Source organism: Eumetopias jubatus, unplaced genomic scaffold (genome assembly GCF_037043125.1).
Source record: "Eumetopias jubatus isolate StellerSeaLion01/CBP00866 unplaced genomic scaffold, mEumJub1_p1.0 scaffold_3, whole genome shotgun sequence".
In the NCBI taxonomy this organism is placed as follows: Eukaryota; Metazoa; Chordata; class Mammalia; order Carnivora; family Otariidae; genus Eumetopias; species Eumetopias jubatus.
In genome coordinates, this window is record NW_028274809.1 from 22,640,121 (window position 1) to 22,656,048 (window position 15,928).

A 15,928-nucleotide genomic window follows, 5' to 3' on the forward strand; every position below is an offset into this window, starting at 1 on the left:
GTTTCTATGGGTGAGAGATTTCAAATATCTTATCTTGGACATTCTGGGTCATGGTCTTGAGGTTGCAGTCTAGATGTTGGTCAGGGATGCCGTCATTTGAAATCTTAGCCAGGGCTAGAGGACGTACTTCCAAGTTGGCTTACAGAAATGACTGGCAGGCTGGTGCTGGTTGTTGGCTAGAAGCCTCATTTCTCCCTACATGTTCTTCTTCACAGGCTATTTATGTGTCCTCACAACATGGTGGCTGGTTTCTCCAAAACAGGAGACTCAAGAGAGAGCAGGGTAGCAGCCTCAATGTCTATTTTGACATAGCCCTGTGAAATGGAAGGCTCACAAATCCACATTCATTCTGGGTCCTCACTGGTCTCTACTAGAGTAGCAGATCTTGTTTGTTCTCTGTACTAGTTACCCCTGAGATGGTACTTTATGATAGTTTGGAGCATCATGCTGGTTCCACCACTAGTGGCCATTTGCCAATACTATTTGTCTAGTATTGGAGTTTCCCTACACTGCAATATCTTTCTTGTTCATTCAATGATGCTTATAGCAATTGTTTGAAACTTTTCCAGTTTTATGATTCATACTATTCCTTCATAAGAAGTAGAGAACATTTTCTTTAAATTATTGAAAGCAAATGCCTTTTTTCCCTTCAAATATTTGTATATATGTGTAATAGTTTCAGCAATTTAAAAAAATAGTTAAAAAATTTAAGAGGTTAGTTTTCAAATACCTACAAAGTTCTGCTGCATTTAAATTTTTATTTGATATCAGTTCCATGTAATTGCTGAACATCTGCATGCCTTCAAGTTATTAGGGTCTTGTATCCAGTTGGTTCCACCAGAGAAGCAGAACCATCAGGAGATGTATATTAAGAGATTTATTGCAAGGAGTTGGCTTATGCAATTATGAGGGGTGGTCCTGCAAGTCTGAAATCTGTAGCCCAGGATGTCAGGAAGGGCAGGCTGGAGCTCTGCACTGAAGTGCTATCCCCAGGCTGAATCTCTTCTTAATCAGGGAAGCCTCAGTCTCACTTTTTTTTTTTAATATTTTATTTATTTATTTGTCAGAGAAAGAGCGCACAAGCAGGGGGAGCAGCAGGCAGAGGGAGAAGCAGGCTCCCTGCTGGGCAAGGAGCCTGCCATGGGACTGGATCCCAGGACTCTGGGATCAGGACCTGAGCTGAAGGCAGACGCTTAACCGTCTGACCAGGTGTCCCGCCTCAGTCTCAGTCTTAAAGCCTTTCAGCTGAAAGGCTTTAAGACTGAGACTGGGCTACATTGAATGAGGCTCACCCAGATTATCTAGGGTAATCTCTCTTACTTAAAGTGAATTGATTATGGACTTTAATCACATTTAGGCAATACCTTCACATCAACACCTAGATTAGTTTTTGGTTGAATAACTAGGGACTTAGCCTAGCCAAGTAACATGTCTAGACAATTTCAGGACCCAAAGTGTTTGTTCCCAGAATTTCTCCATGTTGCTCATGATCTAATTTTTGTCCTTCATCCCTTTAATCCTAGGGGTTCAATGTGCATGTTTACCTGATATTTTTAGATATTTAAATGGATGGATTCTAATCTACAAAGAAGAGTCACTATAGTCAGTATATTCTAAATGTAGGAAATGCATGTTTGTTTAAGTCATACATAATCGCATTAATTACTTTAAATCTTTGCTAGTTCAGACTTTATATTTACCCAGAACCTTCCAAAGACCAGTCTCCTCTGAATTTAAAGTATAACCAAGAAATCTTGATTTATGCTCAAATAGTTTTTTAAATGCCACAAACAAGTCATTTACTAATGATTTCCTTCTGCTGAAACTAAGTTTTTCTAAAACATGTGTTGCATTTGTTTGATACTACTGTGAATGTATAATTTTCGTATTAAGTCTACCTCTTTTTTTTCACTGACCCACTACAATTATAGTATTTACTTTGGTTCACTATATCATGTTAATGATGTCAAATCAAAGCCTTAATATACGTAAAAGTAAGAATTTCATCTATGAAAAATCATTGCTACAGAGAATTGCTACTTGTAAAGAAATTTAACAGTTCTTTTGAGTTTGAGTTCCAGTAGCAGATATGTAACAACTATTATTTTTATATTAGGAGAATATATTTAGTGAATTATCAATTCACTAAAAGGCTGAACATTTCTACCACAGATGATCACTTGACACTTAATTGTTCATAAGGCATTCATCTAGATGAAGTAGAAGAGACTTACTTTAATTTTTCAGGGTATCATGAATGTGAACGCCCCAAAATGTTAAATCTTCAGAAAGAATGCCCAGGCCACCTGAGAGTATGTCACAGATCACAAAGGGGTCTGCACTTCTACTCAAACTGCCTTGGGTATAGGAAAAAATACAAAGTGGCAATATTTCACAGGCCCTGATATATAATTGAATATTGCTTTGAGTGTGAAATAATTGCTGTGGAATTAATCTCATTATCTTCCCTGATTGTCATTGTTCTGGAGGTTCCAAGTGATCAAGTTTTATTTTAGCCAGTAATAATAGTACTTAACTGTAAGGAGTTGGTGAAATTTTACTCCTTGAGCAGCTGCTATCAGAATTTCTTATGGAGAGAGTACAGCCCTTATTCTAGTGACTTATATATAAGCTTTGGTGTAAATGCATCCCTCTGGAGTCTGGAGGTCAGGAGGTACCCAAGCTTCAGAGAAGGAGGCAAAATTACTCAGGAAAAGAAAAGGAGAGAGATTTAATTGTCCCAGAATGGGATGGGAAGGGCCGAGAGAAGAGGAGAAGCTGGTGACATTGAGAGTTCACACACTCTACCAATTTGTGGCCCCACTAAGGGTACCTATAAGGGCACTAAGATCAAACAAATACTTTGTGTGCATTTTTGCTTTTGGTGTTTTTTTTTTGTTTGTTTGTTTGTTTGTTTTATACACCATCATGGGTTGAGTTTCTCTCTGGGTTGTATAGCGTATTAACTCAAGCAACATGCATAGATATAGGAATTGGGGGGCAGAGAGGCCTTAGCTAACATCTAGGTTGTTTACATTTGCTTGTTCCTTTAATTTAATTCCCCAACAAATCTGTAAACTATTACCCCGCTTTCTAAGTAGAGCATTTGAGCCTCAGAAATTGACCTCGCTGGGAAGTGATAGAATGACCTCTACAATCATCTCATCACCAGATTTCCTTTGCTCTTTCCCCCAAAACATTCTGCTTCCTTGTTAGTCAAAACAAGTCTTCTTTAAATAAGCTCACAGTGTTCTTTCCCACCCAGAAGTTGGTGCCTTCTCTTTCAGCATGATTTGAAATTTCTCACATGGTCTCTGGTTTAGGGAATGAAGTTGCTATATCAAAATGGCATCTTGTCAGTGACCTCCTGAGTCTGCAGAACCAGTACATCAACAGAACTCCATTTCATAGGCTCCTTGTGCTACACAAAATGCTTGTTGTTTGCGCTAAGCAATGAACTTTCTTTATTGAAAGAAGGTTGAGGGTTTGAGGGTTAAGCTGTAGGTGAGAATGGGATTATGTTTCCCATAAGAGCTTTAGCGGTGGGAAAGTTTGTGCAAGCCTCTTGGAGTGTTTTGAACAAGTTTCTTCTCTGTTATGCCTATATCTAAATCACAACCACTTTCAAAATCATTCCATGATCCAGAGAGAAAGCCCGAGTAGGTGCAGAATGGGCAAGATTAGCTTCATTGTGGTCATTCAAATTGTTATTTTAGATTAAGATGTATTTGTTTTGTGTTTCATGTGAGTGTTTCCTCCTAGTAAGAAGATTAGTGTATGAACTTAGTAAAAACAATTAATGAATGTGCAGTTATTTAATTTAAAATGGTTTCAAATTTGTGTTTAGAAAAATACTGTAGATGTATCTATATACTACAAAATTTGGTTCAAAAGATCTGTCCAGTTCTCTGTAGCAAGACTACTGATATCATGACCATATGCTCCATTTGTCACATGCTATTATTAAGGCACTCATTAAAATGCATATCTGGAGGGCCAGATGTTTCATTTTTATTATGTACCATTTTCTTCACATTTACAATCCATGTATGCTTATATAAAGGCTAAATTTTTATGAATGGTTCTTTACATACTTATGCATATGCTTTGTATATCTAGTTCGTAAAGAATCATATATGAGTATGTATTTATGTTATATAAACACATGTAAAAATGGATATTTTTGAGTATGGACTTTTGAATTTATTCCACCCTATTTAAAAAATACATTCTTTTGTTCAAAAGTCAAACTACAGATACCAATATACATGACAATTGGTTGCTCCCTTCCATTTCTTCCTGATATTTTTCCTCCTCCTTTGTTCCAAAATACTGCTTGTGAAGGTCTGATGAAAGGAAGATGCTATTAAAAGAAGGCATGTAAAGGGGCAGAAAACAAAGACTTTTTTTAATTTAAAATTTTTTTAAATTTAAATTCAATTAATTAACATACAATGTATTATTGGTTTCAGAGTTACAGGTCTGTAATTCATCAGTCTTCTATAACACCCAGTATTCATTACATCCCGTGCCCTCCTTGATGTCCAAAACCCAGTTACCCCATCCCCTCCACCCCACATCCCCTCCAGCAACCCTCAGTTTGTTTCCTATGAGTAAGGGTCTCTTATGGAATGGAATATTGCTCAGCCATCAGAAAGGATGAATACCTACCATTTGCATCAACATGGATGGAACTGAAGGGTGTTACGCTAAGTGAAATAAGTCAAGCAGAGAAAGACAGTTATCATATGGTTTCACTCATACGTGCAATATAAGGAATAGTGCAGAGGACCATAGGGGAAGGGAGGGAAAATTGAATGGGAAGAATTCAGAGAAGGAGACAAACTATGAGAGACTCTGGACTCCAGGAAACAAACAGGGTTATAGAAGGGACGGGGTTGACGGGATGGGGTAACCCGGTGATGGGTATTAAGGAGGGCATGTGATGTGATGAGCACTGGGTGTTATATACAACTAATGAATTGTTAAACAGTACATCAGAAACTAATGATGTACTGTATGTTGGCTAATTGAACATAATGAATTAAAAAAAAAAAGAGTCTTTTATGGTTTGTCTCCCTCTCTGGTTTTGTCTTGTTTTATTTTTTTCCTCTCTTCCCCTATGATCCTCTGTTTTGTTTCTTAAATTCCACATATGAGTGAGATCATGTGATAATTGTCTTTCTCTGATTGACTTATTTTGCTTAGTATAATACCCTCTAGTTCCATCCACATCGTTGCAAATGGCAAGATTTCATTTATTTAATGGCTGCCTAAAATTCCATTATATATACCACATCTTCTTTATCCCTTCATCTATCGATGGACATCTGGGCTCTTTCTATAGTTTGGCAATTGTGGACATTGCTGCTGTAAACACTGGGGTGCAGGTGCCCCTTCAGATCACTACATCTTTATCTTTGGGGTAAATCCCTAGTAGTGCAAACTAGGGTCATAGGGTCATAGGATAGCTCTATTTTCAACATTTTGAGGAACTTCTATACTGTTCTCCAGCATGGCTGCACCAGCTTACATTCCCACCAACAGTGTAGGAGGGTTCCCCTTTCTCTCCATCCTCACCAACATGTGTTGCTTCCTGAGTTGTTTATTTTAACCATTCTGACCAGTGTGAGGTTATATCTCATTGGGGTTTCAATTTGTATTTACTGGATGCTGAGTGATGTTGAGCATTTTTTCACATGTCTGTTGGCTATTTCGATGTCTACTTTAGAGAAATGTCTGTTCATGTCTTCTGCCCATTTCTTGATTGGATTATTTGTTCTTTGGGTGTTGAGTTTGATAAGTTCTTTATAGATTTTGGATACTAGCCCTTTATCTGATATGTCATTTGCAAATAGCTTCTCCCATTCTGTTGGTTGTGTTTTGGTTTTGTCGACTGTTCCTTTGCTGTGTAAAAGCTTTTTATCTTGATGAAGTCCCAATAGTTCATTTTTGCCTTTGTTTCCCTTGCCTTTGGAAATGTGTCTAGCAAGATGTTGCTGCAGACGAGGTCACAGAGGTTGCTGCCTGTGTTCTTCTCTAGGATTTTGATGGATTTCTGTCTCACATTTAGGTCTTTCATCCATTTTGAGTTTATTTTTGTGTACAGTATATGAAAGTGGTCCAGTTTCATTCTTCTGCCTGTGGCTGTCCAATTTTCCCAACACCATTTGTTGAAGAGACTATCTTTTTTCCTTTGGATATTCTTTCCTGCTTTGTTGAAGATTAGTTGACCATAGAGTTGAGGGTCCATTTCTGGGTTCTCTATTCTATTCCATTGATCTGTGTGTCTGTTTTTGTGCCAGTACCATATTGTCTTGATGATTACAGCTTTGTCATACAGCTTGAAGCCTAGAATTGTGATGCCACCAGTTTTGGTTTTCTTTTTCAACATTCCTTTAGCTATTTGGGGTCTTTTCTGGTTCCATACAAATTTTAAGATTATTTGTTCCATTTCTTTGAAAAAAGTTAATGGTATTTTGATAGGGATTGCACTGAATGTGTAGATTGCTCTAGGCAACATTGACATCTTCACAATATTTGTTCTTCCAATCCATGAGCGTGGAAACGTTTTTCCATTTCTTTGTGTCTTCCTCAATTTCTTTCATGAGTGTTCTATAGTTTTCTGAGTACAGATCTTTTGCCTTTTTGGTTAGGTTTATTCCTAGGTATCTTATGGTTTTTGGTGCAGTTGTAAATGGGATTGACCCTTTCTTCTGTCTTTTCTCTTTCTTCTGTCTCATTGTTAGTGTGTAGGAATGCAGCTGATTTCTGTGCATTGACTTTATATCCTGCCACTTTGCTGAATTCCTGTATGAGTTCTAGCAATTTTGGTGTGGAGTCTTTTAGGTTTTCCACATAGAGTATCATGTCATCTGCAAAGAGTGAGTTTAACTTCTTTGCCAGTTCAGATGACTTTTATTTCTTTTTGTTGTCTGATTGCTGAGCCTAGGACTTCTAGTACTATGTTGAACAGCAGTGGTGATAGTGGACATCCTGCTGTGTTCCTGATCTTAGGGGAAAAGCTCTCAGTTTTACCCCAGTGAGAATGACATTTGCTGTGGGTTTTCATAGATGGCTTTTCTGATATTGAGGTATGTTCCTTCTACCCCTGCAATGTGAAGAGTTTTAATCAAGAAAGGATACTGTACTTTGTCAAATGCTTTTTCTGCATTCCTTTCTTTTTATTAATGTAGTGTATCACAGTGATTGATTTGTGGATATTGAGCCACCCTTGCAGCCCAGGAATAAATCCCACTTGGTTGTGGTGAATAATCCTTTTAAGGTACTGTTGGATCCTAATGGCTAGTATTTTAGTGAGAATTTTGCATCCATGTTCATCAGGGATATTGGTCTGTAATTCTTCTTTTTGGTGGGGTCTTTGTCTAGTTTTGGGATCAAGGTAATGCTGGCCTCACAGAAAGAGTTTGGAAGTTTTCCTTCCATTTCTATTTTTTGAAACAGCTTCAGAAGAATAGGTGTTAATTCTTCTTTAAATGTTTGGTGGAATTCCCCTGGGAAACTATCCAGCCTTGGGCTCTTGTTTATTGGGAGATTTTTGATGACTGCTTCAGTTTCCTTGCTGGTCATGGGTCTTGTTCAGGTTTTCCATTTCTTCCTGTTTCAGTTTTATCTCTAGGAATGCATATGTTTCTTCCAGATTGCTTAATTTGTTGGCATATAGTTGCTCATAATATGTTCTTATAATTGTTTGTATCTCTTTGGTGTTGGTTGTGATCTCTCCTCTTTCACTCATGATTTTATTTTTTGGGGTCCTTTCTCTTTTCTTTTTGACAAGTCTGGCCAGAAGTTTATCAATCTTATTAATTCTTTCAAAGAACCAGCTCCTAGTTTTGTTGATCTGTTCTACTGTTCTTTTGGTTTCTATCTTCATTGATTCCTGCTCTGATCTTTATTATTTCTCTTCTCCTGCTGGGTTTAGGCTTTATTTGCTGTTCTTTCTCCAGCTCCTTTAGGTGTAAGGTTAGGTTGTGTATTTGAGACTTTCTTGTTTCTTGAGAAAGGCTTGTATTACTATATACTTCCCTCTTAAGACTGCCTTTGCTGCATCCCAAAGATTTTGAACAGTTGTGTTTTCATTTTTATTTCTTTCCATGAATTTTTTTAATTCTTCTTTAATTTCCTGGTTGACCTATTCATTCTTTAGTAGGATGCTCTTTAGCCTCCATGTATTTGAGTTCTTTCCAAATTTCCTCTTAAGTGAGTGAGTTCCAGTTTCAAAGCATTGTGGTCCAAAAATATGCAGGGAATGATCCCAATCTTTTGGTACCAGTTGAGACCTGATTTGTGACCCAGTATGTGATCTGTTCTGCAGAATGTTCCATGTGCACTGATGCTTTACTATGGAATATTCTGAATATATCTGTGAAGTCTATCTGGTCCAGTGTGTCATTCAAAGCCCTTACTTCCATGTTGATCTTCTGCTTAGATGATCTGTCCATTGCAGTGAGGGGGGTGTTAATGTCCCTTACTATCATTGTATTATTATCTATGTGCTTCTTTGATTTTGTTATTAGTTGGCTTACATAATTGGCTGCTCCCATTTAGGGGCATAAATATTTACAATTGTTAGATCTTCTTATTGGATAGACCCTTTAATTATGATATAGTGTCCTTCCTCATCTTTTATTACTGTCTTTGGTTTAAAATCTAATTTGTCTGATATAAGGACTGCCACCCCAGCTTTCTTTTGATGTCCATTAGCTTTATAAATGGTTTTCCACACCCTCACTTTCAATCTGGAGGTATCTTGGGTCTAAAATGAGTCTCTTGCAGACAGCATATTGATGGGTATTGCTTTTTTATCCAATCTGATTCCCTGTGTCTTTTGATTGAGGCATTTAGCCCATTTACATTCAGAGTAACTATTGAAAGATATGAATGTAGTGCCACTGTATTGCCAGTAAAGTGACTGTTACTGTATATTGTTTCTGTTCCTTTCTGTTCTGTGTTACTTTTGGGCTCTCTCTTTGCTTAGAGGATCTCTAATATTTCTTGTAGGGCTGGTTTGGTGATCACAAATTCTTTTTGTTTCTGTTTGTTCTGGAAGTTTTTATCACTCCTTCTATTTTGAATGACATCTTAACTGGATAAAGTATTCTTGGCTGCATATTTTTCTCATTTAGCACCCTTAATATATCATGCCAGTCCCCATGGTCTACCTTCCCATATATCCCCTCAGATTCACTTCTCTGCATCTCCTACCTTGCAGAAAGTGGTTGCTTTTCTATTCGTAGAGTCGCAGCTATTCTTTTCTTAGATCTCTGGTTGAGTACACAGATGTTCAGAATGATTTGATAGCTATCTAGCTAAATTCCTGGGACCAGATGAAATTAAGGTCTCCTACTCTTTCATCATCTTTGCTGCCTCATTGAAAACAAAGACTTTTAATTCTCTGTACTCTGGCCAATTAGTGTTTGAATCAAGGGATTTTCATCTAAAATATTTTATTATTGATTTGAATTTAAGTCATTTACCAGTCCCTATCCACCCAATACCATTCTTTCAAATGAGTTTAGTAATGACACACATAGGAAATATATAGGAAAATTGTGTGTTGCTCAAGATTGAGGGGACAGATAACTGGGTGACTTGTTTTTCCTATACTGAAGTTTTGGAATTTTAAAATTCTAGGAATGAAAAATTTCCAGCTTATTCAAGAAAAATCTATTTTTCTAAGATAGTTTCTGTTCTATTCAAGAGAATGCATGCTGCCACATGAATATAGAAACCTCTAATATTTGTGATATTCTCTTTTAAATTTCTCTGGCAACAGGTAAATCACCAAAGACTAAAACACATCCTGAAATCGGTTTCTTGTATTTTTTTGTGATAAAGAAATAAGTGATACTAGATAAAAACAAATATTTGTCTTATAGCTGCTTTAGGTTTTGTGGGGGGAGAAAGATATAAGGTGCAAAGGAAACAATAGTATTTTTCATTTTCATTTTTTCCTCCTAAAAGGAGAATTGATTAAAACTTTCACTGCAAAAAGAGGACTGATCTTTCTTTTTTTTTTTAAGATTTTTATTTATTCATTTGAGAAAGAGAGAACACACACATGAGGCAGGGGAAGGGGCAGAAGGAGAGGGAGAAGCAGACTCCCCACTGAGCAGGGAGCCTTACACAGGACTGGATCCCAGGACCCTGAGATCATGACCTGAGCAGAAGGCAGACCCTTAACCAACTGTGCCACTGAGGCACCTCAGGACTGATCTTTCTTAATACTCTACCTCAAATTTTTCCTTAAGTTTTAATAGGTTGGCCCAAAAAGGACCAATTATTTCTTATTTCTTATACCTAGAAGATTATAGCAACATATGTAGTAAAATAACTTAATTCAACATACTTTACCAGTCTAACCAAGCAAATTATTACACATCCTGGGTGAGTAGGTGAGTAATTCTTTGCAAGACTGTAAATCACCCTGAAATTCCCAGAGTCACATGGCTCAATGGTATAAGCAAGATAATCAGTTAGTTTATCAAACTGGCTTTACTGACAAGACCATATTATTTGTGATGTGGTATTCTGTATCATTGTACCATCTTGGAGAGAGAAGCTGCCTTATAACTTAGCTTGGAGAGAGTGAGTCTTGTTTTAAGCCCCCTTAAAATATGCTTTACTTCCTGGTTTTGTGGATCAGATTTTTACCAGTTGCTTTCTGACATAGTTCTTCTATCCACATCATCATTGGAGTACCTCAGTGCTGATAAAGTACCTGAAAATCCTGAATCTGACATCTTCCTCACACCTACCTGCTTCATAGCACTAGCTATCACCACCTTCTATCGCAGGTAAGGTGGATCTTAGGTAATGAGGTATTAGCAATTGGTGCCTCATTATCTTAAGCCTCTGAGGAAGCCTCACCCTCCTCATAAAAGAAGGATGCTGTTATTTTTGCCGGGAGTTAACTTCAGTTTCTCAATGTATTGCACATTTCCACCTGGGTCAAATGTACACACTTGCCATATTTTCTTATTCATGCTTGCTTTATGAGGGTCTATTAGAGAACAGGCTTTGCAGACACAGAGGCCTGAGTTCAGGTCACTGTTCTGACACTCATTAGCAGTGTGACCTAGGAAAGCTACTTACCCTATGTTTCCTCATCTGTAGAGCAGAGATTCTAAAATTGTCCTTACAGGTTTATTATAAAGATTAAATACTATATGTGATGAGCATCCCATAGCATCTTTTTTTTTTAAATAAATTTTGTGCCCAATGTGGGGCTTGAACTCATGATCCTGAGATCAAGAGTCACATGCTCTGCTGACTGAGCCAGACAGAGACCCCAATCCCAGAGCATCTTAATGTAAAAATCAATTAATGGTGGGAGGAAAAAAAGTAAGTTGTCTCTGATAGTATGGATAAAAAAAGGAGTAAAATAATGGATTTTGTTACCATCAAAGTTCCTAAGCTCTTTCGCTTCATCATTGATTTAATCCCCCGTTTGTTTCCCATTCAGAATAGAGATTTCAGGTCTCAACCACTAATGTTTTCTTTTTTCTTTTTTTTTTTTTTAAGATTGATTTATTTAGTTGGGAGAGAGAGTGGGGGGAGGGCTAAAGGTAGAGGGAGAGGAAGAGTATTTCCAGCAGATTCCCTGCTGAGTGCGGAACCCAACATGGGGCTCAATCTCATGACCCTGTGATCATGACCTAAACTGAAATCGAGAATCAGACACTTAATTGACTGAGCCACCCAGGGGCCCCCCAACCACTAACATCTTCATCCTCCCACAGCATCAGTTTTATCTTGCTTTTTCTCTTTAGAAGAGTTGCCAGGAACTTCCCATTCTGAATCCTCAAAATGGCATCCTGAGTTCTTTAGCATTAAGGTCCCTCACTCTTCAAATTTTATCTGCTACCACTTTAAACCACCTCTTAGATCTAGTCAGGTCAGAGTCCTCACCATTCTCCAAAGATATAGACTTAATCCCCAACCCACTGTTTCTGTCTTCTAGGGGCTCAGAGTGTAGATGAGGAAACAGACTGACTATGACAGAGGCTAATAAGGAGTTGAGTATCTTTATGAACAGAGGTCAATAGTAAAGTAGATGAAGAGATGATTAATTCATCCTGGAGTTGGGGCGTGGTGGGTGGAAGGGCTGGGAAAGGCTTCAGAGAGGAAGCAACACTTGAGTCAGTTGTTTAAGAATGAGCACGAGGGAGCAGCATGACAAAGCCTGAAAGTGAATAGTCTTCACCCAAGGCATTACAGCAGATGGCAGCAGGGATGATTGAGAGGGCAGAGACATACCTAATGAAGCTGGCAAGGGCCACACTGGGAACTTCTTGGCTGTTCTACCAAGAAGCCTAAAAAGAGAAGCCTTCTTTTTCCTGACTTCCTGGTGCAATAATTCTTTGTGCACTTATTTTGACAATAATTTTTCATTTTCAGTAAATTTCTACAAGTGATTTACGGGCCCCTAGAAAACCAGGGAAAACCCTGAAGTTCTTTTCTTTCCTTCTCAGTTCTTCCCACACAGTGTAGTACACAAGATTGGAGGCAGCATCACACGGAGATGAAAAGTATTGATATCGGGGTTGAGATCCCCTGCTGCTGTTCTCACCATCTCCACTTCTAACTAGGTGAACTTAGGCAAGTTATATCCTCTCTGAATGTCACTTTCTTCCTCTGAAAATTGGGATAATGCCACTTTCTACATGATAGCCCTCCCGTGATAATTCAGTAAGTGCTTAACAAATGTTTGCTACTCAGTTATTCAATAAGCATTATTTACCACCTAATATAAGGCAAGATCTATGTTAAATTCCTATTATACAGTGATGAGTTAAACAAATATAGGCTTTATAGTCTAGTATTTATTATTATTAATGTAGATCTTTAATACTACTAAAACAAATTAATGTGTTTCAGCTGTGTTAATATCCTACTTGTGTTTGGGCCCATTCCCTCTTGCCCTGGTCCTGGAGTGTGCTACATGATGATTGACTGCCAAGAGCTGCCACTCCAGTGCGTATGGTGCCTGTCAATTACACAGTTGTGCGGCCTTGGCCAAACCACCATTCTTACTAGGTTCAGTAGATGAAGTGACTCTGGAGGTGATCCTAGATAAGACCAACCTTAGGAGGATAACCACGCATGTTCAAAACTAATTCTGTGCATGGCTCAGTCAAATTTGGGCTGTTTGAACTGTTCTCCAAAACTTGCCGTTACTGGAATTCAGGAAAGCAGAAAGCTGGAATCCTAGGATTAGCTAATTTTTGTGCAGGCTATTCTGTGATAAAGCTATATTTTTTTTGGTCTTACTGTTGGTGAGTGAGCACACAAAAGCAAATACTTCCTAAGTTCTGGTAGACTCCTTGCTTGATAAAGGGATGCATCTGTTGATCACCAAAGTATAGAATCACCAACATCAAAGAAAGGGAGCAGAAGCAGATATTATGGTCCAAGACTTGGAAGTCATCCCAAGGACAGCCTGTGTCTGCTGGCCTCTGGCAGAAGCACTGGAACACTAAATAGTGTGGCAGATCACCATGGTCTGGCCGAATAGAGTAATTTAACTTCTCAGTGCGACTATAGGAATAAAATCTGTCAACAGTTTACTGATAAATGTATTCATTCATGGATTGTGTATTGTTCTAATTTGCCCCTGTTTATTTGCTTTTTTTTTTTCAGTTTAGCTTTTTGCTTTTTAAAAAACATTTTTCAGCAACGATGTGTCCTGGATATAGCTTATTTCTGGTTGCTAAATTGTTCTTTCTTCCCTCAAGGGGAACTCCTAAAATATCTGCCAAAGCACCTCAATCTGTAGTCAGGAGTAGGGCACAAAGCTATACCTTTCTCTGTACAAAACAAAATAAAAAAGAATTCACTATCTTTAATCTCCTTCCACATTCTCTTCCGTTTCCTTTTGGTTGGTCTAATAATTTCTTTAAGTTCTATTCTGATCTGAGATTATGATTCCTGATTTACATAAGCTATAACTTCCAAGATTAATGTTAGCTAAGGCCTTTTCTGAAATGAAATCATAAAAGATGCTTTCAAAAGTAAATTTTAAAAGAAATTTGAAAACCTTAAAGGAAATAGTAGAAGCAGATATGGCCAACATAGATGCCGGAATATAGATATTTAGAGTGGGGCAAAATTTGGAGGTCTCATTGTCTATATACCCCACATTAAACTACTTTGAATTATGTTTTGTGAAAGAATACCCTAGTCCCCAAGTAAGTGTGTGTGTGACATTTGGAGTTATGACATTATGTGCCTTCCATTATAAAGGAATATATTACATATATTAAACACTTAATGCATAGTTTTGAAATTACTTTGAAGAGATAAATCTCCTGGGAAGTCATGGGTTGTAATAAAATACATAATCATCATCAGAAAATTAGAGGTAGTAGATGAAGGTGTACAGGCCAGAGAACAGCCTGAAAGAGAGACTATAACCAAAGTTAAACCAACAACAGAACAACTCCATGATTACACTGGAAAGATGACAAGTAGCTACTAGGAGAAACCATTTGATACTTTTCGAGCTGACCTCTCACCTGCATCAGTCACGTGGTGAGTCAGTACTTTTTAAGCTGAAGTAACCTGACTGAATAAAGCGACTCTGTGCACCTGTAATGTCCCTCAACATGTAGAGTCACATCCCCAAATCCCACCTTGACTTCACAAGTGAATAATATTTATTTGGGAACCAAATCATTAGTGAGTTGTAGACGGTAACAGATGGCAGATAAAGAAGGCAGGGAGCAGGAGCTCAAGTCATCAAATCTTGAGAAAGCCAGAAGAATCTTGGACACTGAATCCCAGAAGTGGTGAAGGAGAGTATTACTTCCAGAGGCACCCAGTGTCTGAAGAGCACCTTGTCTTTAACCTTGTTCAGAAAAAAAATTCAAGAGCCAAGTTCTAGATATTCAGGACTGACTGCCTAATGGGGATTAGGCTTGGAAAGACTCATCACAGTAAGGACAGAGCCAAAGTTGAGGTAATTGGCATGTGCCAACATGGCTCCAGTCAGCCCCAGGCTGGCTGCCATCAACATTGCAGAGTCGACATGGGGACCAGGAAGCTGAACCAGCATTTGAACTCAAACATTGAAAAGATAACTCACACACTGCTTTTACTGATTTCACAAATAGAACCTGTATCAATCATAGAAAGGTGTAAGGAACAAAAGAGGGTTTCACTAGCCTTGGCTCAATATTCAATTAAATTCAGCAGCAGTTATTGACCATTAATCATTCTGAAGTATTTTGATATAAAATATGATCTTTAAGAGTTGACAATCTAGTGGAAAAAATAAGAAATGCAGGGTCCTTGAGAGAAATATAAACAAAGAACTATGCTGGATTAAAGGCAAGCGAGAGGACATCCTAAGGGTATTTCTTAAAAGGCATCATGGAAGATGTCAACCTGAGGATGGTACTGAGAGGTAGAAGCTTAGAGAGGGAGGAGTTTATCCCAGGTAGAAAAGATGGCATAAGCAATCAAGGACCATAAAACAGAGCTATGTTTGCACATTGTAATATATATGAGTTTGGTAAGCAGTCAAACATTTGTAGTAGACTATTGAAAAATTGGCTGAAGCCAGATTGTGGAGGCATTGATATCAGAGGGAATAGGTTGTCATTAAGGTGTTTAAGCAAGGTTACTCCTGGAGACTTTTATGCCAGAGTTCTCCTTCACATGTATCCTGAAATCACAATTAAAATTACTTAATTAGAAAATACCTTGAATAATGTAAGCATAGAGCCTTTTTCTTTTCTCCTAATTTATGATAGATTTCTTTTACTGATTTGGATATTCAAGTGCATTAGAACTCTGCTATATCATAAATTCAGTGATGTCCTGCATCAGCCTGTGTCTTCTTTAATTATAAAAGCCTAAAACAATGTGGCTTTCCTATAATAGATGCATGAACCCCCATCCCCCA

General features: G+C 37.9%; 1 protein-coding gene across 1 annotated transcript in view; it reads left to right on the forward strand.

The window, feature by feature from the left end:
• Nucleotides 1-15,928, forward strand: part of ABCA12 (ATP binding cassette subfamily A member 12) — a 215,468-nt gene that overhangs the window by 30,355 nt on the left and 169,185 nt on the right. The window contains exon 6 of the mRNA XM_088021951.1: nucleotides 10,667-10,817. Coding sequence (XP_087878077.1) covers nucleotides 10,667-10,817 — 151 coding nt within the window. The remainder of the gene's footprint in view (nucleotides 1-10,666; nucleotides 10,818-15,928) is intronic.